Source organism: Aspergillus versicolor (assembly GCF_001890125.1).
Source record: "Aspergillus versicolor CBS 583.65 unplaced genomic scaffold ASPVEscaffold_4, whole genome shotgun sequence".
Lineage (NCBI taxonomy): Eukaryota > Fungi > Ascomycota > Eurotiomycetes > Eurotiales > Aspergillaceae > Aspergillus > Aspergillus versicolor.
Window position 1 is genome coordinate 869055 of NW_024467527.1, and position 22454 is coordinate 891508.

The window sequence follows — 22454 nt, forward strand, 5'->3', positions numbered from 1 at the left end:
CCCTATCAATATACTTATATTCAGAAAAATTGTCAACAATGTACTTTTAATAGGCCATCTATACTTGTTTTTTAAATACCTAATTACGTATTGCAAATACAATGTCCAGAGCCGCGGTATGCACGTGACCCGTCTCCCCATCCCCACATCCAGATCCAGAAACAGAAAAGAAACCAGCAACAGACCATATCAACGCTATTGCGGTAGACCAGGCCGTAATACCCATAGTCCTTTTGACCCCGCAGCGCTCATACTCGCCGACACTGCGCTATTAAGCCAAAATCCACTGACCAACGGCTGGCCGCAACAGCCCTACCCAACCGAACTCAAACCACCACCCTACCTACCCAGCAACGACCTAAAAAAAAAAGAAACGACATGAGCCTCATGCACCTCCGCCCCGCTCCTCCCCTCCGCCGGGGCCTCCTCCTATCCCAGCCTCTTCTTCCCCGCACATCGACGAACACCTACGCCACACACAGCTCCGCATCGCGGCGGCGAAATGTCACCGTATTATCGGATGACGGCCGGTACACATGGGGCGAGCTGAGTGGGAAAGAGAAGGTTGCGCGGGCGACACAACAGTCGTTTAACTTCGTGGTGGTGTTAGCCGGTGTGGTGCTAACGGTGAGTACACTATGCAAAGTTCCGGTGCGTTGACGACTTGAGTTGGCGCTGACATGAATACAACAGGGCGGTGTCTTCACATTACTATACACCGAGGTGTTCTCACCGAACAGTCGGACGTGGCAGTTTGAGAAGGCTGTTGATCGGATTAAGAACGATGCGCGGTGTATCAATGTTCTGGGTGATAAGCGGGAGATCAAGGCATATGGGGAGAATACACACAGCCGGTGGGCGAGGAATAGGCCTATTGCGTATGATTACTCTTCCTTCGTTCGTCGCTTGGGCGGTGAATTTGCAGTGCTAATGGGTTATGCAGAACGAAGGTCGAAAAAGATCGACAAGGTCGCGAACATCTGAAGATGAACTTCCATGTATGTTCCAATTCTTTGTGGGTGAAGCATAGACTGACTGACTTGGCAGGTTTCGGGCCCACGAAACGAGGGAGTTGTGTTTGTGCACATGGTGAAGCCGGCGGATACGAATGAGTGGGAATATCGACTTCTTGCCCTGGAAGTGAAAGGCTATTCGCGTGTCGTCCTTGAAGAGCGTCACGACCCTAAAGTCGGCGGAGAAGTCAAGATCTTCGGCATCCGGTGGAAGTAGGGTTCTTTCGAGCTTCACCCTGGGGGTGATCTGCTCGCTGTATTATAGGAATAGAACAGACCATGTACTAGTATCTAGCCAAGGCGTACACGCCTTCAAGTGATGTCTACGGGGCCCAGGACTGCGAGATAGCAAAACACCAATTTATATTTGTACCATACATAAACCCTAATACGGGAATATTCTTACTTCTTTTCATATTCATATCACATGAAGCGTCCACTCAATAACAGGCTTATATCCTCGGTCCCTCCAGGATGACCTTAGCCTCTTCCGACTTCCACCAACTCTTGCCCTCCTCGCCGGGGAATGAGAACCTATCCATACTCTCCGGCTTCATCTCCACACTATACCCCGGCTCTAGCGGAGTAACATAGTACCCATCCTTCACACTGGATGGGTGCAGGAAATGCTCATGCAGGTGGTCGACATACTCGAGTACACTCTTCTTCCCCGTAACAGCGACGTAGTCGATCGTGCTCAGGTGCTGCGTGTACTCGGGCAAGCCCACTCCACCAGAGTGAGGAACAATCGGCACGCCGAACTTCCTTGCAAGCAGCAAGATGGCCAGGACCTCGTTAACACCGCCAACGCGGCATGCGTCCGCTTGAAGGACCGTCAGGGCCCCCGCCTGCAGGAGCTGCTTGAAGATCACGCGGTTCTGGCACATCTCGCCGGTGGCTACGCCAATTGGGCCGTAGGGTGTGTTCTCTAGGGCCTTCTTAACGGCGGCGTGGCCGAGAATGTCATCTGGGGATGTTGGTTCTTCGATGAACCAGGGCTTGAACTCGGCAAGGTTCTGCATCCAGCTGATTGCCTCTGGGACAGACCAGACCTATCTCTTAGTTAGCTCCTAATTATTCGCGCCTTCAAGCAAAATGGAATACAAATACATACCTGGTTAGCATCGACCATAAGGATATTCCCCTTATCATATCCAATCGCCTCACGGGCAATCGCCAACCGCCTCCGGTCGTCCTCAAGGTTCCCTCCAACCTTGAGCTTAAAGTGCTTATACCCCTCATCAACGCTCTGCTTCAGAAGTGCCTTTAGCTTCTCCTCTCCATATCCCAACCAACCAGCACTAGTAGTATAGGCCGGCACAGCCTTACTCTGCTCTGCCTCCTTAATCCGCTCTGCCTTACCACCCTCCACTTCCTTGAGCAGCGCAATCGCCTCCTCCGGCGTAATCGCATCAGTGATATACCGGAAGTCGATGCAGCTGACATACTCCTCGGGAGTCATATCAGCAACGATCCTCCAAACAGGCTTGTTGAGGACCTTGGCCCATAGATCCCAAAGCGCGTTCACGACCGCACCCAGGGCAAGATGGATAACACCCTTCTCGGGCCCAATCCACCGCAGCTGGCTGTCGGAGACGAGATACCGCCATGTCTTGCCCCAGTTGGATGTGAACTCGTCGAGGTCTTTGCCGACTACGAGAGGCGCGAGGAGCTCGATGGCTGCGCAGACAATCTCGTTTCCGCGGCCGATGGTGAATGTCTAGTACATGTCAGCCCGGTTTTTTGGAGTTGCGAAGTGAGATATGCCGTAAGCTTACCATGCCGTGTCCGGAGTAGGGAGAGTCAGTGTACAGGATGCAGTATGCAGAGGAGTAATCGCCTGCGGCGTTCATGGCATCGGAGCCGGTTTTGTCGAGGGAGGTCTAGACATGTCTACTTCAGCAGCTGCTCTATTGAGTCAAATAAGTATGGACGACTTACCGGAAACCTCACGTCTCGCGTGATGAAGCCCGTGATCTTCACCATTGTGTCTCTGTTATCTCGTAGCAATTGGGTACTTTGGATGAAGCGCAAGTCGAGTGAATGGCATCAAAATATCCCAAACCAAAAGAGCAAATAAATTGAAACGACCGGGGGGGAGGAGTCTGGTATAAGAATAAAACAAGTGGTCCCTCCCCCCACCACGAGAGCAGGGTCAACAGGCAGAAAACCCCGCGGAACAATTATGCCCCCATTCAGTATTCGAGGCGATCCGGACCAACTCCAGCCTTGCAAACGGTCTAGTCTGGATACAAAATCGCTACTGGTAGTAAATACCCGCGCCGTGGGGGGGCAGTGTGCGGGCGTCATTGGTGGAAGAACTATTTCCACCACTGAGAAATATTTCCGATGGTTCCAGGCCATCGGATCCTCTCCGATCTCTCTGCGCTTGGCAGTCTGTCTCCTGTCTACGGTTATTCTCCAAATGCTAGTATGAGAGGTGTTGGAATGGTACAGTATTGCCTCAAGAGGACTATCTTGGATATAACAGACATTCCCATCATATTTCTCCGCTCATTGCTATTAAACAAGACCACAGGCGCTACCGCAACTACCCCGAAAGACCTCTCTTCTCGCTTTCTGAGAAGAAGATGATCATTCGCCAAAGTTTCCGAACAAGGACTTCGGCCTCCTCGTCGAGGGCCTAGAAGCATCTGGTTAGATATCTTGTCAATGTAAATAGAGGACCGGGTGTAACTCACCTCTTCCAACTGTTCTACAAGCTCCTGAGGAGGGGCGCGCTTGCGAATATGCTCTTCCACTACGTCCACCAGCATCTGCTCCTGAACGCCCAGATACTCCACGATCTTCTTCTCCACAAAAGGCTTGAGCTGGTCGCTGACAACAGACTCGTCCACGAACTCCCATTTGACTTCCCACTTCCATAGTCCTTCCTTGTCTGCTGGAATTTCCGCGGCAAGTTGTCGCGCAGCTTGTGCTCGCTCTTCTTCGGTAAGCCCGGCAGCTTCGGCCGCGCTGTCGAACTTGATCGGGATAAGCGGCCGCCTGGCCGTAGCTTCGGGCTCTTCTTCGTCTTCCAATAAGCCCTCGACTTCGGCAACAGTCCGGCGGCTCGTGGCGGCTTGGGCCTTTTGCGCAGCCGCTCCGAGAGAAAGCTTGAAGCGTTGTGGTTCGCGCGGGGCCTCCATTCTGGTTTCCAGCTCCTCGGCTTGGCGCGCAAGGAAGTCGTCTGCCATACCACGAGCCTGTTCTTTTTGTTGGACGGATCGTGCCCGTTCCCGCTCTTCTGCCGCACGGTCCGCCTCATCCATGCTAACCTCGCGAGCCCGGTAGGCAGCACGGCTTCGCAGCCATGCACCTCGGTCGGCGTAGTACTCGCTAGACTTCCGGCTAGCTTCAGCGTCGTCGTTCCATTCGCCCAACCGCTTGTCTGCCTCATCGCGCACTTCTTGAACCTTGGCCTCTTCTTCCTTGTCGCGCTTCTTCTCACGCTCCAAGGCGGCAGTCCTGCTCCTCTCACGGTTGAGCCAGCGGCGCTCTTGGTCTAGGTATTGCTTTTCTAATTCAGTTTCACGTTTTTCCTGGCGCCTTCGCTCAAGCTCCTCGTCGTCGGCATCAGAATCTTCGTCCTCACGGTCAATGTACACTGTGGTAGCACCATTGACAGAGCCGCCATTGACAAACGAGACACCTTTCTGATAGTCCTTCGGTATTTGCACACCGAATCCTTTAGGCCCTGAGGGCGCATTGGGCATTCCACGCTCTCGTGCACCCAGGGGAACCCCATTCGCACCAGCTGCAGGTCCGCTTGGCGCAGATGGAGGAGGGGATGCTAGTCGATTGACTCTAGAGCCAGAATTCCGTGCCCTCTCCATTGACTCGATCTCCTCCTCTCGCTTCAAGCGTTCAATGTCTCGGCGGTTGCTTCGGTCGCGGAAAGCGGCGATTTCCTTGGCAACCGTTGCCCTCATCTCGGGCGGGATATCGGACAACTCATCGTCGACCGTTATTGGTATGGTAACGACCTCTGCGGGCGTGCCATCCTCAGCATCCTTCATGGAAGTGTCTCCCTCCTGGTCAATCGCGGAAGCGTCCTCTTTCTGGGTGGGTGAAGTAGGGTGGAAAAGGTCATGTAACACACTCGAAAGCGTATTCTTCGCAGAATCCAACTTCGACTGGCGCTCGGCTGGGTCTTGATCTTCTCTGGTACCTTCGTATTGTTCCAAGTACGTGAGTGAGCTCTCATCAACAACAACCTATTGGATAGACATTAGTTCCAATCCCAATATACTGAACATAAAAAACATACCAAAAGCGTGCTCTTTTCCACCTCACTGTCTTCTTTATCCTCTGTGTTGGACGACGTCTGTCTCCTCACAGGAACTTGCACGTCCTTTAGTACTTCCACAGCTGTACCTAGACTCTCAGGGTCCTCGTACTCTGCGAAACCGAACTTGCACGGCTTTTCATCCGCATCTGTGGCGCGAATCCAGCGTCTAAGGCTACCGGCCGACCGCAGAATTCTTTCCACACCGTCGTCGCCACCCACGCCTTCCGTGATCCCTCCAACGAATATAGTTCGCAATATTTCATCCCTAGTAGGCGGCTGTAACTGCATCATCGCATCGCGCACATTCTGGCGCTGGGACTCCAAGTTTGTAGACCCCAGACCTGCGCGTCTACCGGGCCCGTCGGCGCCACGTTCTTTGTTCACGTCCGGAGTAGCGGATTTCGCTGGACCCGATGTGCCCAGTCGGATTACGGGGGCGGAGAAATTGATGTTTGGCATATTCGCAGGCGGTTGGAAGTTGGGGGGGAATCCGCCCGGTCGACCAGGCTGCTGGGCGTTGGCTTGCTGCATCCCGGGAGGAGCGGTTCCAGGAGCGGCCATTCCTGGAGGAGGTGCTGTTTATTTGTTAAACGCGTGAAGGGACAAAGAGTGACAACTGGGAGTGACAACTTACCCATACCTGGAGGTGCTCCTGGATAGGCACCGAAGTCTGGCGGGCGACCATACATGCCCGGAGCTAAAAACAATAGTCAGAATCACTTCCCAAATATGTAGAACAAATTCTACCAAATGCGGATTATGGAGATTGCGTACGTTGGTAAGGATTATACATTGCGACAGCTGCGCAGCTCTCAACAAGCAAGATATATCAATCACACGATCGAGGCGGCGGATTCGGGTATATCGAATTAGTTGAAGGTATGTGATGAAAATAGATGCCCCGCAGACCGACAAAACTTGAAGAAACAGGAGGTGGTCTTTGGGATCGAGAGCGTTGCAGAACTCGACCTGGCTCTTGGTCGTCCTTCGGCTTCGATGCTGGAGAAAAGTCCATGTGGCCCGTGCATTGTTCTTGGCATTGTCAAGTTCATATTTGGTTTCACAACTTTGGCTTCACAGCTCCAGCAGATGAAATTTGGAATAAATTGGACGATAGACTTCTGGTATGCTTGGATTCAGTTTATAGCCCCTCTTTATTGTGGTGTTTGATTGCTGTTGGTAGCTGATGTATTATAAGCTTCAAAATAGATAAATGACTTGAATGTATATATTTCCGCAGTGCTTCACGCCGGGTACTAAAACCGCCCTAGTCATTACTTTCGTCAGATAATATTTACAAATTCCGACGAATATAGCATAAATGTACGATAAAGACAGAATTCCACTTGAAGCACTTATTTTCATGCGGAATATGGTGGTTCTGCAAGGCATTCTTCGGGTGTACGAGGCACAACAGTCAGGATTATTCCTATGTTTGTCAGCAGCTCATCTAACTAGACAGACTGCACTTCAATTGACATTATTTGATAACTGGACGAAAACTCAATTTCAATTGAGCAAACGGGGGAAACTACTCCGTGACGGGGCCACATTTCCGAGGAATCCGGAGACCACCCCTTGGACGGATGGTTTATTGATAATGGAATTGTCAAGCACAGAAGGCCGGTAAATGATCAGTTTGATCATCAAAGTGTTTGATTATCCGGATATCCGCGCGGAGTGCTTCAGCACTGCAGCAGTTCTAGAATGCATGCCTGACAAACATGCTGGCTCTCCGCGATCAGCGCTATACACGGCATGCAGGAGCTGCGGGCAAATTTCTGACGTCCAGGTGACCGCGAGAAGGAAGACAGGCTATTGAAATTGCAGGGCCAGAGCGGTTAATGCGCAGCGATGTTCACCGGATAATTCGAGAGTAGAAAAGATCTGGAAGCAAAAGGGACCCACGGCCGCCCCTCCACGGACCTCAACAGGCCGGTTACGCCATCAACAGCTTGAGCTTCCCAAAGCGTCATCCCCTCGCCAAGGTCCTGTTTTCAGTCCTCATCCTTATTTATTGCCATTTAACTCCCGGCTTCCTCCTGTCGCTTTCTTCCTTCGGCTTTTCAGTTCATATTCAGGTACGAATCCCCCCAGTCCCTTGCGATCCTGTTGGCATCGCTTTACTGTTGCCGCTGCCCCGCACTGACGCCAATTGCTCTCTCAGGCATTTTACGTCAACCCCTCCATCACTTTTTACGCCTATCCTCACAGTCACAACAATGCCGTCTTTCTCCCAAGCCGCTGAGCTTCCCGCCTGGAAGGAGCTCCAGGAGCACCACAGCTCCGTAGGCCGCAACATTGTGCTCAAGGAGTGCTTCGAAAAGGACCCCCAGCGTTTCGAGAAGTTCAGCCGTTCTTTCGAGAACACTGTCGACCAAAACCAGATCCTATTCGATTTCTCCAAGAACTTCCTCACCGAAGACACCCTTGCTCTCCTGGTTAAGCTGGCCAAGGAAGCTGGTGTTGAGGAGCTCCGCGATCAGATGTTCGCTGGTGAGCCCATCAACTTCACCGAGAACCGTGCTGTATACCACGCCGCTCTTCGCAATGTCTCCAATGAGGAAATGAAGGTCGAGGGCAAGAGCGTAGTAGAGGATGTCAACTCTGTTCTTGACCACATGAAGGAGTTCTCTGAGCAGGTGAGGAGCGGTGAATGGAAGGGCTATTCGGGCAAGAAGATCAACACAATTATCAACATTGGTATTGGTGGATCTGACCTGTAAGTTCTCATGCAGAGTAAAGTTAGCCGCTGTGATGTACTAATTCCCGAACTAGTGGTCCCGTCATGGTCACCGAGGCCCTGAAGCCCTACGGCCACCCCGATCTCACGCTGCACTTCGTCTCCAACATTGACGGCACACACATCGCCGAGGCTCTCAAGAACTCAGACCCTGAGACCACGCTCTTCTTGATCGCCTCCAAGACATTCACCACCGCCGAGACCACTACTAACGCCAACTCTGCCAAGACGTGGTTCCTCGAGAAGGCAAAGGATGAGTCTCACATCGCCAAGCACTTCGTTGCTCTCTCTACCAACGCAGAGGAGGTCTCCAAGTTCGGAATTGACACAAAGAACATGTTCGGGTTTGAGTCCTGGGTTGGTGGTCGCTACTCCGTATGGAGCGCCATTGGTCTCTCCGTTGCTCTCTACATCGGCTTCGACAACTTCCACCAGTTCCTTGCCGGTGCTCACTCCATGGACACTCACTTCCGCAAGACTCCTTTGGAAAAGAACATCCCCGTCCTTGGTGGTCTTCTGAGCGTGTGGTACAGTGACTTCTTTGGTGCTCAAACCCACCTTGTTGCACCTTTCGACCAGTACCTGCACCGTTTCCCCGCATACCTCCAACAGCTTTCTATGGAGAGCAACGGAAAGGCCATCACCCGCACTGGTGAATACGTCAAGTATACCACCGGCCCGATCCTGTTCGGTGAGCCCGCCACCAATGCCCAGCACAGCTTCTTCCAGCTGCTCCACCAGGGTACCAAGCTTATTCCATCGGACTTCCTCATGGCCGTCGAGTCGCACAACCCGGTTGAGAACGGAAAGCACCAGCGCATGCTGGCATCCAACTTCCTTGCCCAGTCTGAGGCTCTGATGGTCGGCAAGACCCCGGAGCAAGTCAAGGCTGAGGGAGCGCCCGAGAACCTGGTGCCTCACAAGACCTTCCTTGGTAACCGCCCGACGACCTCCATCCTCGCCCAGAAGATCACACCCGCTGCTCTCGGTGCGTTGATCACCTACTACGAGCATGTGACCTTCACCGAGGGAGCCATCTGGAACATCAACTCCTTCGACCAGTGGGGTGTCGAGCTGGGCAAGGTCCTTGCGAAGAAGATCCAGAAGGAGCTGGAGACAGCAGGTGAGGGTGGTGACCACGACTCTTCCACCAGCGGTCTGCTCCTTGCCTTCAAGCAGAAGGCCAAGCTTGCGTAAAGCTCTTCTTCCCCTTGCGCCCTAATCAGGAGGGAAAACATTCTAAAAAAGTGAAAACAATTGACGAGAACATGAGTGGTAAATTTCGTGCGGTGTTTTGATTAGTCTTCAGAATCGAAAGGTTTTAATAAATAATACGATATCGTACAACCGATAGAGATAAAATTGAGTTTTCCATTCCAATATGTTCAAGCCTTCGAGGACCAGCGGGTGGCGGCCCCGTAGCAAGATCGACTTAAACTCAAGCCAGCGGAGGATCGCCGGCTTCCAAGGTTGCTTGTCTTCAAGACCACCGTGGCTCTTCCGAATCTTCCTCATTTATTAATTAAATCTTTAATTCGAAACCTTCAGCAGACACTTCGTCATCCCGCCAGATCGGCGGCGTGTCCTACCCATCATGACAATCCAGGGACGAAGCATTCTTTCCGGCGCCCTGATCGCCTCGTGCCTGTCTCAAATTTCGGCTGCGGGGAGAGCTGATGGCTATACACACGGGCAGCCGATGCCAGTGACCTGTTTGAATCGGACAATGTAAGTAGTCTCAAGGGAGTTTAACTAGGACGCAAACCAAAGCCATTCTCCACGCTCAATGTTAATCTGAAACTCTCCAGTGACTCCGGCGAACATGTATGCTCCCAACCTCTTCTCCTGAAACGCCACTCCACCAACCTTCCAAACCCAAACCTCGAGTTCGAAAAAAAACTCCTCTTCAGCAGTAAACTGACCAGTCTCAGATAACGGACGACCTGGGGAAACTCCAATTTATCCCCTTCCCTACATGCAAAGAGACCTCCGCACCACTCGCCTTCCGCTACGGCGCCTCCGAATCGGTCAATTGCACCATCGACTCCCTCCCCGATGAGCTCTACCACCTCCTCGAGTATTACGTCCACTCCGATGTCCCCATGACATGCCGTGTGCCGACGGCACCCCTATCCCCAACGGGCTTTGGCTCCACCCCCGACACGAAGGCCGAAGACGAGAAGAAGCAGCAACAGGAATCGGAGGGGGAAGGAGGGAGCGATAAAAACGAGATTAAGAGCACCATTTCCGTACTGGATGATGAGGGCCCGGCGTACACGCCTATTACGTTTGCGATCCAGGGGACTCTGCAGAGGAGCCACTTGCATATTTGGACGGATATGAATGTGATTGCGCACAATATCCCGCAGTTGCCTGAGAAGAAGAAGGCGAAGAAGGGCACGACGAAGCAGGGGTATATCGTTGCCGGCACGGCGTATTCGGTTCCGGAGTTTGAGTACTCGCTTCTACACGGGAAGGGGAAGAAGGACGATGGGGAGACAACAGACGAGGAGAAGGAGGCTTCTGCTGTTGCCGAGGCGGCGCGCGAGCCCTGGACTGCTGGGCATGGCACGAAGGTTATTCGTGGAGAGCCGTTGACTTTTACCTTCCATGTTAGTTGGATTGAAGGTGGGAGGGGAATTGGGTGGCCTGGGCGCGATAATTCCGCTTCATCCTCTGTATTTGCGTGGTTATTCTCAAAGATGTTCTTCTTCGGAATCGCTGCCTCGGTTGGTGCGTTGGCTGCGCTTTATTGGGAACGAAATGGGAATGGGGTGAGACGGCGTGCCTGGAAGGGAGATGGGATTCTGGGTGTGCCGAGTATTGGGAAGGGTGCTGTTGGGGTTTCGTTTGGGAACGGAGGGAAGGCAAATGGGTATGGAGGATATTCGGCTGGTAGCTTGGGAGGTGGATATGGGGGATTCCCTACTGGGAAAAGAGATTAATGCACTCCGGCAGCTTTGTTATATCTTTGTTGTATTATGCGGAGAAATATGTGGATTGGATATAGACTGTTTGGTGGTCACTTTGTATCTAACCAGTAGCAAAAGAACGGTTTTATCTAGCGTACAATGCAAAATGAACTCAAATACACCAGGAAAATATACTATACACGCCAACTCAATTGGACAAGTCTCTTCTAACCATCTTGAGCACTCCTCTTTCAAGCACGCGGATACAAAAGCAAGAAGATGGAATTTACCATCCCTGCCGCCTCATTCTCTGAATCTTATTAACCATATGCGAGAACGAATACTTGAACAGTTTCCTCCACCGCGTCATTTTCAAATTCTTCTTCATTTGACCTCTCCTCACATGATACTTTTGGGCAAGCATCTGCTTCTTCACGTTGTTCTCTCTAAGGAGACGATCCAACCGCTTTATGGACGACTCCAAATCACGCCCGCGCTCCGGCGCAACAGACACTTCACGTCCAAGGACAGGTCCAAGCTTAAGGTCGACCTTGCGGCGGTCCTGTCTTGACTGCGGTGAACCGGGTGCTGATATGGGTTCGTTGGTTGCCACGCCAGTACTAGGCGCGCCGTCTGCGGATGAAGCTTCCTGATCGGCCTTCTGTTGTGCCAGACGGGCGGCCCGGTTTCTGCGGTTCGTGCCGAGGTTCAGCTGGTCGAGGATGTCGTCGATGTTGGCATCTGGCTTTGTGCGGAGGTTCTGGGTTCGCGTGGGCCGAGGGGGCTGGTTGGCGTTGGAGTTTGGGGAAGAGGTTGAGAAGCAAAGAGCCTGAGGTGTTTGTCGGGGCAGGAAGAACTGGTTCTGACCGAGTGTTGACTGACGAGCGGAGAGGAGAGAGGTCGTCGCCGTTGTTGTCGGCCTCGAACGGAGGCAGCGGGTTAGGGATCGCATCTCCATTGTTGTGTCTGGGGATTGGAATCCGGAGATGGTCCAATTGTGTTGACAGAGAGGAAAAAACCGCCCAAAGAATCCCTCCGGTATCAGAAGTAGTCGTGTCGAGAGGCAAACAGATAAGCCCTGCGTCGTGGTCGAGACGAGATGTTGCGGCGCCGACTTCAATTTTCCAGATCGGAAACCCGCAAAATCACGTGGTCTCCATCAGTAAGGAAGGCCTGCAGCAGTTCGACTTCTTCAACAATGAAACATCCCACCGAAGGAGCACATATAGCCCAACATGTCTTCAATTACGATCGCGACGCTTCCGCGCATGAGCCGTGAGGCCCTTTCCGCCCTTCTCCTCGCCGGATCCACGCCTAGCAAGCTAGCAATCGTCGACGTGCGGGATTCAGGTAACCTCCCCCGCTCTTTACACCTGCAAACTAAACGAGTACTCATTGATGGAAACAGACCATATCGGCGGACACATCTTCTCCTCGACCTGGGTTCCTAGCTCGTCGCTAGACCACCGCATGCCCGAACTCGTGCGCACGCTGCAAGACAAGGAGCAGGTTGTTTTCCACTGCGCGCTCAGCCAGCAACGTGGCCCGTCAGCGGCACTGCGATATGCGAGGGAGCGTGAGAGAATGCTTGGCGGGAACACCGAAGAGAGCCACAAGCAAGAGGTTTTTGTGCTCGAGGGCGGGTTTGTGCAGTGGCAGGAGAAGTATGGGAAAGATACCAGACTGACGGAAGCTTATGTTGAGGATATTTGGCAGGAGTATTGAATGCCTCAGTGCCGTTATGCTTAGTGATGATAGTTATGATATAGATAGATAGAATTTATTGATACCCTTATACTTTTTGGTGCGCTGCCTAAGTTGTGTGTGGATGGCGTAGCAGGATGAAAGTATTTGGCGCATATACACGTTTCATGCCATGTCGGGTACAAGATAAATTGGTATATGTACACTATATTACATCGACTCTGTCGGCTCTAATACCTGCCTATACTGGGACACCTCCCCCAAACCCGACTGGCCGTCGTTGACCACTATTCTCTGGGATGATAGCCATCACCTTGTACAACTTGCCCATGCTGCCGCCGCCTCTCTCAACAAGTCGCTGCCACCCAGTCTCCAAGACCTTGCGCTTCTCTGCATCCTTGACGGTGCTAAGGAGCTGCTGCATCCGCTCCGCTATACCCATGGCCTGTAAGAAGTGACCCTGCTCAACAGGCCCATGGACCTCAACACCCTCACTAGCTTCAATGGCAGCCTCTGCGAGCGAAGTGAAGTCTACGTCGGCACTGACATCAACGAGACCAGGGGCTGAGAGTGCCGGAACATTTTGATGGTTTTGGATGCCACGGAGGGAGTTGATCGGAATCGTCGACAGAGATCCATAGTCCATTATCAAAGCGGCGCCGGAGGGATTGCGCTTCGCGATAGCCGCGGCTGTAGGCGCGTCCCGTTTAGATGCGGTCCGTGGAGGCTGCGATGAGCCGCCAATGCGGCGCGCAATATCTGAGGCGTAAATACGGCTCTCTGGGCTGATTTCGATGGCCGAACCAGGCTGGGATTTGAGAGCGCGGTATCGCTCGGAGAGTTCGGGAATAACGAGGGAAGAAGGGGTAGATGCTTTTGCTAGGGTTAATTTAAATTCTGGTTCGTCCTTTATGTCCTCATCAACTGCTTTCGGGTTTAGAGTGACCATGATTTCGCGCCATTGAGGCGTGTTTGCGGCCTTGAGTGGCTGGTTGAGTTTGGTAGGGCCTGTAGGCGTCATGATCTCTTGTTCTTGTGGCTGGTTTTCTGGCGCAGGTGGGATTGACTCAAAGGCGTGGATTGGCAGTGCGTCAAAGAATTCATGGGCGAAGATGAAAGGTGTCTTGTTTTCCTCTATACATACATATGAGCGAATGATTTTCACTAGTGACTGAGGGATACTTACCATGGGGCAACAATCGAATGTCTTCTACCCAGACCACAGGCACATCGAAATATTTACTCGTGCTTCGATGTCCAATTTCCGTCTCCTCCATGGCTGCATCACCGCAGAGTAATCGCTTCTGGACTTCCCTTAGCGTAGGACTAGCTTCGACAAGATAGATAGCCTCGAGGCTGGACGTGAACGGCTTGAAGTTGCGAAACGTCTGCTCAAGTGTTAGCCCTAAGCATAGAAAGGAAACGTTCATTCAGACTTGTCATATATCATACCCGCAACATATCATCCATTAGGGTCCCCTTTCCCGGCCCAATCTCCATGAGTTGCACTCCGCTCTTCTTCCCACCCTGTGCCATCCATTCCGCAATGGTCCATATCCCCACCAGTTCTCCAAACACCTGTGAGATTTCTGGAGAAGTGACAAAATCGCCCTTTTTACCGAACACTTCTCCCCCACCCCCCGGTTTCGTTGTATAATATCCTCCCTCTGGCGATGTGAGCACCTGGCGCATAAATGCGGCGATTGATATGGGCCCCGTCGTTTTAATCGCATTGGCTAAGGTGCGCGCGAGGGGCGTGGACCACTCTCTAGTCGCAAATGCAGAATTCCATCGTCGTGACTGAGCATTGAGTATCCGATATGTGCTTTGCCTCGTAAGTTGGCTGAGTATGCGCCGTGTGCTAGGGTTCATTTTGAACGTGGAGCGGTTTCAGCGGTTTCGATGGTACGTCGAAGGAAGACAGATTGGACCAGCAAATGGTATGAATCAGGAAAATCAAACCATGATACCCGACAGTGCTGGACTAAATGATCGCGAGCAATGTGAAGTATGCAAAGCAAATGTTGATCTCGATGCTCCCCGAAATCCCCGATCTCCGCCTGCACGTGATCACCTTCTTATCGATAACAGAATGAGTTGTATCAAACATCTAATGCTTTCATCCTGCTAGAAGGAAATCCACTCTATCAAGACGCCTCCCATTATATTACACTATTTTGATAATACATAATAACTAAACTCCAGGACCCTCCGTTCAGTAAAGTCCACGCAGAAAATGACGTGGTAGTTCGGACTAATATCGCGAATATAATACTCGTACATATCATATAATATAGTAGTAGATAGTTTCCGGCAATTCGATGAAATCGAGAGCCGTTGCCGAGTTATACTCGGACAGCAGTGGGGGTAGGGCTATATAGGGATGAGCTCGTACCCAACTGGAGCCCATTCACCCAGGCCATCCAGATGGGCCAGCTCTGCAGGTTTTGTGAAAGGTGATTATTGATATCATTGGCGTCGGTTGCCCCTGTTTCTGGGACCTGTAGGAGGCGCATCCGTCATCATCTCATCGCTGTAAAGCCCGGTTTCCTGGCTTCCTTGGTTTCCGTTCCGGTCATTTCTGCCCAAGTTCCTTCTGCCCCTGTTGCCCCTCCGTCCGCCCCTGCCAGTGTTTCTGGAGTCCATTGGTTGGTTATTTTGCTCACTGAAGCCATATTTACCATCCTGAACAGCGGGGTCCGCCGTCCGTTGCGAGCGTCGTGCACGATCTGCTTGCTCGCGTTGGCTATCGAAGGTAGATCCCGTAGTTGTTTTTGCGCCCGAGTTAGAAGAACTGAGTTGAAATGAAAGGACTCTGCCGTCGGCCTTTATGAAATTAGCTGGGGGGTTCCTCCAAGCGTCTGCACACCTACCCTTTGGTTGTGAAAATTGGCTACAGCTTTCTCAGCCGAAGACTTCTCGGCGAAAGTGATTTCAGCGGTCACCGTCGGCGTTTGCGAAGTGACCCAACAACTGACAATCTTCCCAGAAACGGGCTCGATGGCCGACTGGATGTCTGCCGCGGTGGTCCCAGGAGCGAAATTGCCCCCGATGACCACGGGGGGTGCTGCGCTTGCGCCCTTGATGTTGATCCCTCTACCACCGCTGCGTACTGTAGCCTGACCATTTTCGGGGTTGAGTGCTGACACGAGGCGATCTTCGGCGGGACGTCGTCGACGTGTTGATTTCGCGTTTGATGCTGTGTTTCGCCCTGCGGCAGCAGATGGGGCTTTGCTGTTGGCCTTCGACCCGAAATTTGCAGATGCGGAGCGCTGGATGCAATAATAAACGAATCAGTACACATTCGTTTGAGAGGGCCGGCATTCAAGATGCAAGCTGATGTAAATTGTTGTTACCTTTGTCACACCGATCCGACTCGCGAGACTTCCACCAGGTGTCGCATTCTGCGCTTTTCCAGCCCCCGAGCCGGGCGCACTGGCTCTCCTGTTCTTTCCTAGGATCTTGTTCGCAAGATCTTCATTCTTCCTCTTCTGGCGACCTGGGAGGAAAGAGACGTGTAAGCCGGGGATTCGTCGGCCGGGAAAGAAGCGGTACAGTGCAGCTCTTACTAGCTTTGATAATCTCGTTGAAGGAAGCAGCCTGGGTCGCAGCCATGACGAAGGGAGACAATTAAAATGGCCTTGACTTAGAATTTTCGTAAAATATAGCAATTAAAATATTCGGAGCGACTTGAATTGAGAAGCTGGTCGGCGCAAGGCGGGTTTTGTTGAAGGCTGGCAGCAACACCGGAGAGTTGCTGAAGGAAAGCTGGAAGTGGACGCGGCTGCTGGAGTCTTGTTTGTCGCGAGGATTTCGGCTTCCACGTTGCCAGTCCAACTCTGCACCACCTTGTATGCCGAACAACTGCAGGTCTTTCAACTTTCACTAAATTATACTTGAAAAAATGGCTGGCCATTGTGGGTAAGTCTCATCTTAACGCCCACTTCTGAAATGTTGCCCAGTCTCTTGCTAACCGCTCTTCCAGATGCCGAAAGCCCTCAGAAGGAAGCTGCAATCGACTCCCTTGCAGTGCTCCGGCTGTCTCTTTCCTCTGTCCAACACTGCAGTTGAATTTCAGGCGGCAGTCAGCGCCTCCCCGATTTTCTAGAAATCCAATGTGATTCCTGGTCGCCCGTTCTTTCCAATGCCTTCCCATGTAACCACCCGCTTGGGACACTCTGTTGGCTCTTCTCTTCAACACTGGAGAGCGGCTACCGGCTATCTTGCGCCAGTGATCAGATAGCAGTTGAGACTACATATGCTCTTGAGAAACATGGCTTTCTCCGATGACTTTGGTGACACTCCACCCTCAATAGTGCCCTTTTCGGTTTCCATGCGCCGCGCATCAAAACGCAGAAGGAGCAGGTAGGGCTGCTGCATGCAACCATCTATCTATGCTATGTTTTAACCTAATGCTTTCAGACTTGCGAGATCGGAAACTCAACCATTCGCGTGCGAGGAAAGCGCCCATTACCCGGTGTTTAATCCAAATGATCCTCGACATAATCCCGCTCTCGAGAGAAGCGTGTGCCTGGATGATGTTGACAATATCCCACAACCAACTCACCCCGCCGGCTCGATACGTTGGATGCAGGGCCTTCCTGGGAGGTCTCTGCGGAGAGCACGCTCTGGGCTCCAGGCCCTGAGATCTGGGCTACATAGGCGTCCTATCCCAGGCGTTGATGGCGGACATGCGAACAATGGACTGTGGTCTTCGTCCGATTCTGCGGGGGCCTCTTCTAGTCGACACGCACGTTTCTTTTCGTCAACAGTATCTGAGGCCAGCACTGAAGAAGACTATGATTTTGGAACCGACCTCTATCGCACAGGTTGCAACACCTACCCGGGCAACACGCGCGAGAGGAGCAAGGACATCAGTATCAGCTCCCCACCCAACATTCCATATTCTAATCCCGCTCCCCTGTCAACATCAAGCACGGTAGCAGACGCCACCCTCGCTCCCCCCGAGGAAATGACAGCAGATCCCTTCCCAGATAACAGCCTACCTTCTACTGCGGGCCAAGATATCCATAACTCCGGTAATACGCCTGGCGCCGCATTAGAAGACGAATGCACAGCAGAGCCGCCTAAGTCTTCTGAACACCCACGTCCTGACGAGGATGTTCCTACGCCTGTGGAGTCGTCAAATCACAACTCGCCTATATCCAGTATTCAGCAGATACCGGTCGATTCGAACGAAGTTGTTCCGGGTACCTTTGCTGATTCAGATATCTCACACGTCTCGGGAGGGGAGACTGACGCGATGATTGTGGATGACGCTTCCCGCAGGTCTTCTTCGAGTGTTGTGCGCCAGTCTCAAGTTGAACCAATACGAAGTGGTGAAGTTGAAGTCACCGTGACTACAGAAGAAATTCACACCACTAGTTCTCATGTAGACTGCCTTGGGACTGGAATTGTTGAAGAGGGTATTGTCCAAACGCCGGCCGCGGAAACAGCCTCCTCGAATGTAAGAGCTGCAGTAGTTTACCGAAAGGACATTGCTGACCAATAATAGAAGCTCAGCGATAATGCACCAGCAGTACCAGCAGTCGAACTTGGAGGACTGGGGGGTATCGAGTATTATCTGTCGTCTCTGAATACGTTGGGCGCAAGTGATGCCTGTGAGAACAAGACTAGTGACGAAGAGCCGAGCCCCAATAGCCTTAGTGAGGAAGATGGGCAGGCACATTTAAGCCCTTGGATACCAGCTGAAAAACGCGATCGAACATCCCCGCTGTCCCTACAAGATGAATACTTTTTTGTTGACGGCAAGTCGACTGATCTTCGACCCGACAGGGGTGACAACCCCATCAAGGGGGAACGCGGATTTGTTGGTGATGGTGGATTGCACAGTGGCCCAGGCCTCGACCGCAATCTCTCAATTCGGACTCAAGATATCCCTGAAATCATTGGGCCAGGAGGATCAATGGGAATTCCCAGCCCACGGCCGTTACGAAGAGACCGAGAGGGCAGCGACTCAACTGAAGAGTATCTCGTCACGTATTCCTTGTTGCACCAACATTACTTTTCGTGACGATCTCTTGCCTTAGAGTACACGTCTAACTTTATGCAATCGTTTCCAAACAAGTATACTCTGCATGTCGAAAGTGCAGCACTGTGACATCGTTAACACGTTATATTTCTACGTTATCAAGGCCTCTGGATTGATTAGGACCTAGGGCATATTGGCAAGCATGGTTGGAAAGGCACCACAGCAATCTTTTCGTTGGCATTATGCACTTTAGAGGACAAACTGGGGTAAATATCCAGATGGATAAATATGTCTATTATGCGGCCAGTAAATTACTTGGGGTACAAAGAATCCATAAAATCTGTATATGGTAAAGTCTAGCACAATATTTTAGTATATTAGAAGCTGCTTATCCCAGGCGTAGCGTAAAACCCGCCCCCGTCTCCCCGCCATCATCACCACCCTGGCCACCAAACACACTTGCAAAATCCAACTTGGGTGCCTCCTGCCCCCTTTTTGGCGCCTCAGGTGTCTCTTTTCTCCTCCTCTTCTCCATCCCTGCCTTCGACGGGAAAGTCGGAAACATCTCCTTCGGCTTGGGTCTTGGATCCTCACGGAAATATGGGTGCGCCAGACATTCCGCAGCGGAGGGCCGCGACTTCGGATTCAATGCGAGGAGCGCGGAGAGGAGCTGCAGACCGGCGTTTGTGAGGAATGGGAATTTGGCGCGCGGGAGTAATGTCGATGATGGTGTTGTTTGGGAGGATGGAAGACGGAGAGACTTTGCATTTGGTAGCGAGCGGAAACCGGGCCAGGTTTGGGGTGTTGGGGGTCCGGTTAGGGCGAATATCTGGTATGGACATTAGAGGCTTTAAGAAGGTGATAGAGGTGTGATGGTGATTACGAACCTTGGATACCTGGTCAACCTCATTCTTCCCCTGCAGAAGGGGTTCTTTCGTGAGGAGCTCCCCGAATATACAGCCAACACTCCACATATCGATTTCCGTGCCATAGGTCTCCGCGCCCAATAGAAGTTCCGGGGAACGATACCATAACGTCACAACGAGCTGGGTGAGCTTAGGCGGCGGATCGCCGTAGTAGCGGGCCATTCCAAAGTCAGCGATTCTGAGCTCGCCGCGGTTGTTCATGAGGAGGTTGGATGTTTTCAGGTCGCGGTGCATAATCCATTGCGAGTGCAGGAAGTCGAGGCCTGATACGAACTGGAGGAGTAGAGTTTTGGTTTCGGAGGGGAGGAAGGGCTCGCGCATGTCGTCGAGGAGGGTTTTGAGATCATGTTCGAGAAAATCCATTACGAGGAAGACACTGTGTATGGCGGGATGGTGGGGGAGGGCCCCCAAGGGTCCGATGGTTAACCTTGTGCATCTGGTACTTTTCGGGGCAGAGGGGGAAATGCGCGAAGGTGATGGAGGAGGGAATTGGGTAACAAGCTTACTCGTCCATTTTATTGCCCATGACAACTTCGCGCAGGTATACCACATTCTGATGGCGAGCTTCGAAGAGGGTCTGGATCTCCCGTAGGCCAGTTACGGGGAATCCATCTGGGGAGTTATCCAACTTGAGCTTCTTCAATGCGACCACCTCGCCGGTCGCAAGCTCCTTCGCCCGACTAACCCAGCCGTACGAGCCCTCCTCAATATGATTCAATCGCTCGAAATTGTCCACATGGCGACAGGGCCCCCATTCCAACCCGGGGAACACCAACAGGTTCCCTAACTTCCCTTGTTTGGATTGCTGCTCGACTTCGGAGCTCGGTTGCTGTTCGTTTGATAGCCGTCGACGTTTTTTCGGAGGCGCGTCAGGGTCACCATTGGGTGCGGTGTCAGCAGATTGAAGTTGCGCTGCTTGAGCCTTCGCCTGCTCTTCTTCCAGCCGTTGTTTCTCGGCTTTCGCTCGTCGTTTCTCCTCCTTTTCGCGTTTGCGCTGGGCGATGAGCGCATCTGCCTCGGGATCTTCGTCAGCCCATCTGGATTTCGAGGCCGACATTGCAATGAATGGGGTCCGGGTTCGAGACGCGAGTGTGGGTACGTGGGAGTATGGAAGGTGACAACTCCGGGAGTGGAAATTTGGAGGCATGACGCTATCGGACTGGGGAAGCTGTGTGGCCTGAGCTCTCAGGCCGAATTCCGTGATTTCAAATCACCCCGCCCATCCCGCCATTACTTTTACCTACTTGTTCAACTTCTTGCTACTCTTTGCTATTGTTTCTTTAGCTAGCGCTGCGTTATTTCTAATAGTTTCAAGTCGCCATGATTGAGCCTTTCCAAGTATGGGAATTCTACCTACATCATACCGGAGGGTGCCGGAGACTAACCATGGCTAGACGACCTTCGCGGTCCCGATGAGCTGCGATGGCTGTGTCAAGGACATCTCGAAGGAATTGAACAAAATAGAAGGTACTGACTCATGGCTACACAATTCGTGAACGTGTACTGAATCGTCTTGTTGGTATTTTTAGGAGTCAGCAAGATCGAGGCGAATCTCAAGGATCAACTCGTCTTTATTGAGGGTACGGCGCCACCCAGCTCTATAGTCACAGCTATTCAAAACACCGGCCGGGATGCGATTCTACGAGGCAGCGGTACATCGAACAGTATGTTTGGTCCCTTTCTACTGGGTTATGCGCGGCTTGTTTCAGTTCTTGGGCGTCAGCTAAGCGTTGGTGGACGATAGGCTCTGCGGTCTGTATCCTCGAAACACACTCAACCACCGTACCCAACAAGATCCGAGGGCTGGCGCGTATGGTCCAGGTCTCACCTCATATGACGCTGGTGGATCTGACGATCAACGGATTGGCACCGGGCAAGTACTGGGCGACGATACGAGAGGCAGGAGACATCTCCCGGGGAGCGGAGTCCACTGGCGGGATCTGGGAGGCGGTCAAGGCGAAGCTCCAGGGTGCTGATACACAGAAAGAGTCTCGTGGAATCTTTGGCAGTGTGCAGGTTGATGCGAAGGGGCGAGGCAATGTGTTCCTAGATCGCCCAGTGGCGATCTGGGAATTGATTGGGCGCAGTATGGTAGTGTCTCAGGGCACGGAAGGGCCGTTTCGACGCGAGGATTCCAATACTTTGGTTGGGGTGATCGCTCGAAGCGCCGGGGTCTGGGACAATGACAAGACAGTTTGCTCCTGCTCGGGCAAAAGTGTGTGGCAAGAGCGCCAGGAGCAAGTGGCTCAGGGAATGGTTTGATGCTGATAGCAGTTGGGGCTGGGCTGGTGGGGGAAGGGGCGTGACCTTGCGTTAGTATTGACTCTATTGAGTCCTTGATGATACCTAGAAGATGATGATGATGTCAATGTGTACAACGGAGCAACGGGGCGATATCTAGAGGGGATTGTTTTTTTTTTTTTTCAAGAGCGGAGACGTTCAGACCGAGTCAGACGATGTTATTCATATTTTAGAATTGATCTTGCGGAGACCGCTATTTCATGATGTGAAAGAAGGATTGTGACGGCTCACATGACTAGAAGGCATGCGGGCTGCACGGCATAGATGAAGCCCAAGTGGGATGCTGCAAGCGAATTATTTTGGCGGCAGGACATGGCCTGCGTCAATTCGGGCACAGAGCAAGGCGGGCAGAGCAGCAGCGGTCGAGCACAGGCGCCCAGAGGCCTATCACGGCGGAAACCAGCCTCACCACGTCCCAGCAGAAGCGCCGTGGCGGGGCCCCTCCAAACTTAGTTTCTTGTCACATATTCTGCAACCAGCCAGTGATATCACTTCTTCTGGCTGAAATGTGACTGCTCCTGGAAACTCGGGACGGACCTCTCAACGCTCTCTTTGGGGACAATCAGATTATC

General features: G+C 52.3%; 12 protein-coding genes across 12 annotated transcripts; 6 read left to right on the top strand and 6 right to left on the bottom strand.

The window, feature by feature from the left end:
* Positions 1-387: 387 nt before the first annotated feature.
* On the top strand, positions 388-1230 carry tim21 (the record flags this gene model as incomplete). Its single annotated transcript, XM_040806625.1, has 4 exons — positions 388-627; positions 694-878; positions 944-998; positions 1048-1230. The coding sequence occupies 4 exons, from the start codon at positions 388-390 to the stop codon at positions 1228-1230; spliced, it is 663 nt and encodes a 220-aa protein (XP_040667094.1).
* Positions 1231-1465: 235 nt separating this feature from the next.
* Positions 1466-2999, bottom strand: ASPVEDRAFT_130423 (mandelate racemase/muconate lactonizing enzyme family protein; the record flags this gene model as incomplete). Its single annotated transcript, XM_040806723.1, has 4 exons — positions 1466-2065; positions 2128-2733; positions 2792-2896; positions 2955-2999. 4 exons carry the CDS (start codon positions 2997-2999, stop codon positions 1466-1468), a joined length of 1356 nt encoding a protein of 451 aa, XP_040667095.1.
* Positions 3000-3564: 565 nt separating this feature from the next.
* Positions 3565-6097, bottom strand: ASPVEDRAFT_82859 (uncharacterized protein; the record flags this gene model as incomplete). The annotated part of the gene is made up of 5 exons (XM_040817272.1): positions 3565-3657; positions 3716-5230; positions 5284-5879; positions 5939-6001; positions 6079-6097. The coding sequence occupies 5 exons, from the start codon at positions 6095-6097 to the stop codon at positions 3565-3567; spliced, it is 2286 nt and encodes a 761-aa protein (XP_040667096.1).
* A 1429-nt stretch (positions 6098-7526) lies between these two features.
* On the top strand, positions 7527-9244 carry ASPVEDRAFT_28000 (glucose-6-phosphate isomerase; the record flags this gene model as incomplete). Its single annotated transcript, XM_040810067.1, has 2 exons — positions 7527-8026; positions 8083-9244. 2 exons carry the CDS (start codon positions 7527-7529, stop codon positions 9242-9244), a joined length of 1662 nt encoding a protein of 553 aa, XP_040667097.1.
* A 99-nt stretch (positions 9245-9343) lies between these two features.
* On the top strand, positions 9344-11119 carry ASPVEDRAFT_627568 (uncharacterized protein). Its single transcript, XM_040815636.1, has 3 exons — positions 9344-9775; positions 9856-9871; positions 9979-11119. The coding sequence occupies exons 1-3, from the start codon at positions 9642-9644 to the stop codon at positions 10990-10992; spliced, it is 1164 nt and encodes a 387-aa protein (XP_040667098.1). The 5' UTR covers positions 9344-9641; the 3' UTR covers positions 10993-11119.
* Positions 11120-11245: 126 nt separating this feature from the next.
* Positions 11246-11911, bottom strand: ASPVEDRAFT_129853 (mitochondrial 37S ribosomal protein bS21m; the record flags this gene model as incomplete). The annotated part of the gene is made up of 1 exon (XM_040806669.1): positions 11246-11911. One exon carries the CDS (start codon positions 11909-11911, stop codon positions 11246-11248), a length of 666 nt encoding a protein of 221 aa, XP_040667099.1.
* Positions 11912-12148: 237 nt separating this feature from the next.
* On the top strand, positions 12149-12766 carry ASPVEDRAFT_166978 (phosphatase YCH1). Its single transcript, XM_040808655.1, has 2 exons — positions 12149-12309; positions 12368-12766. The coding sequence occupies exons 1-2, from the start codon at positions 12195-12197 to the stop codon at positions 12682-12684; spliced, it is 432 nt and encodes a 143-aa protein (XP_040667100.1). The 5' UTR covers positions 12149-12194; the 3' UTR covers positions 12685-12766.
* Positions 12737-14662, bottom strand: ASPVEDRAFT_191166 (class I SAM-dependent methyltransferase). Its single transcript, XM_040809081.1, has 3 exons — positions 14116-14662; positions 13850-14051; positions 12737-13797 (listed from the first exon to the last, which is right to left on the bottom strand). Exons 1-3 carry the CDS (start codon positions 14533-14535, stop codon positions 12905-12907), a joined length of 1515 nt encoding a protein of 504 aa, XP_040667101.1. The 5' UTR covers positions 14536-14662; the 3' UTR covers positions 12737-12904.
* A 139-nt stretch (positions 14663-14801) lies between these two features.
* Positions 14802-16531, bottom strand: ASPVEDRAFT_40893 (uncharacterized protein). Its single transcript, XM_040812232.1, has 4 exons — positions 16233-16531; positions 16020-16162; positions 15537-15935; positions 14802-15489 (listed from the first exon to the last, which is right to left on the bottom strand). The coding sequence occupies exons 1-4, from the start codon at positions 16276-16278 to the stop codon at positions 15133-15135; spliced, it is 945 nt and encodes a 314-aa protein (XP_040667102.1). The 5' UTR covers positions 16279-16531; the 3' UTR covers positions 14802-15132.
* On the top strand, positions 16499-19017 carry ASPVEDRAFT_40894 (uncharacterized protein). Its single transcript, XM_040812233.1, has 4 exons — positions 16499-16584; positions 16649-17028; positions 17086-18130; positions 18179-19017. Exons 2-4 carry the CDS (start codon positions 16937-16939, stop codon positions 18695-18697), a joined length of 1656 nt encoding a protein of 551 aa, XP_040667103.1. The 5' UTR covers positions 16499-16584; positions 16649-16936; the 3' UTR covers positions 18698-19017.
* Positions 19018-19043: 26 nt separating this feature from the next.
* ASPVEDRAFT_28007 (uncharacterized protein) lies at positions 19044-20638 on the bottom strand (the record flags this gene model as incomplete). Its single annotated transcript, XM_040810068.1, has 3 exons — positions 19044-19484; positions 19543-19957; positions 20088-20638. The coding sequence occupies 3 exons, from the start codon at positions 20636-20638 to the stop codon at positions 19044-19046; spliced, it is 1407 nt and encodes a 468-aa protein (XP_040667104.1).
* A 263-nt stretch (positions 20639-20901) lies between these two features.
* On the top strand, positions 20902-21843 carry ASPVEDRAFT_130101 (copper chaperone CCS1; the record flags this gene model as incomplete). Its single annotated transcript, XM_040806686.1, has 4 exons — positions 20902-20919; positions 20976-21048; positions 21111-21245; positions 21326-21843. The coding sequence occupies 4 exons, from the start codon at positions 20902-20904 to the stop codon at positions 21841-21843; spliced, it is 744 nt and encodes a 247-aa protein (XP_040667105.1).
* Between the last annotated feature and the right edge of the window lie 611 nt (positions 21844-22454).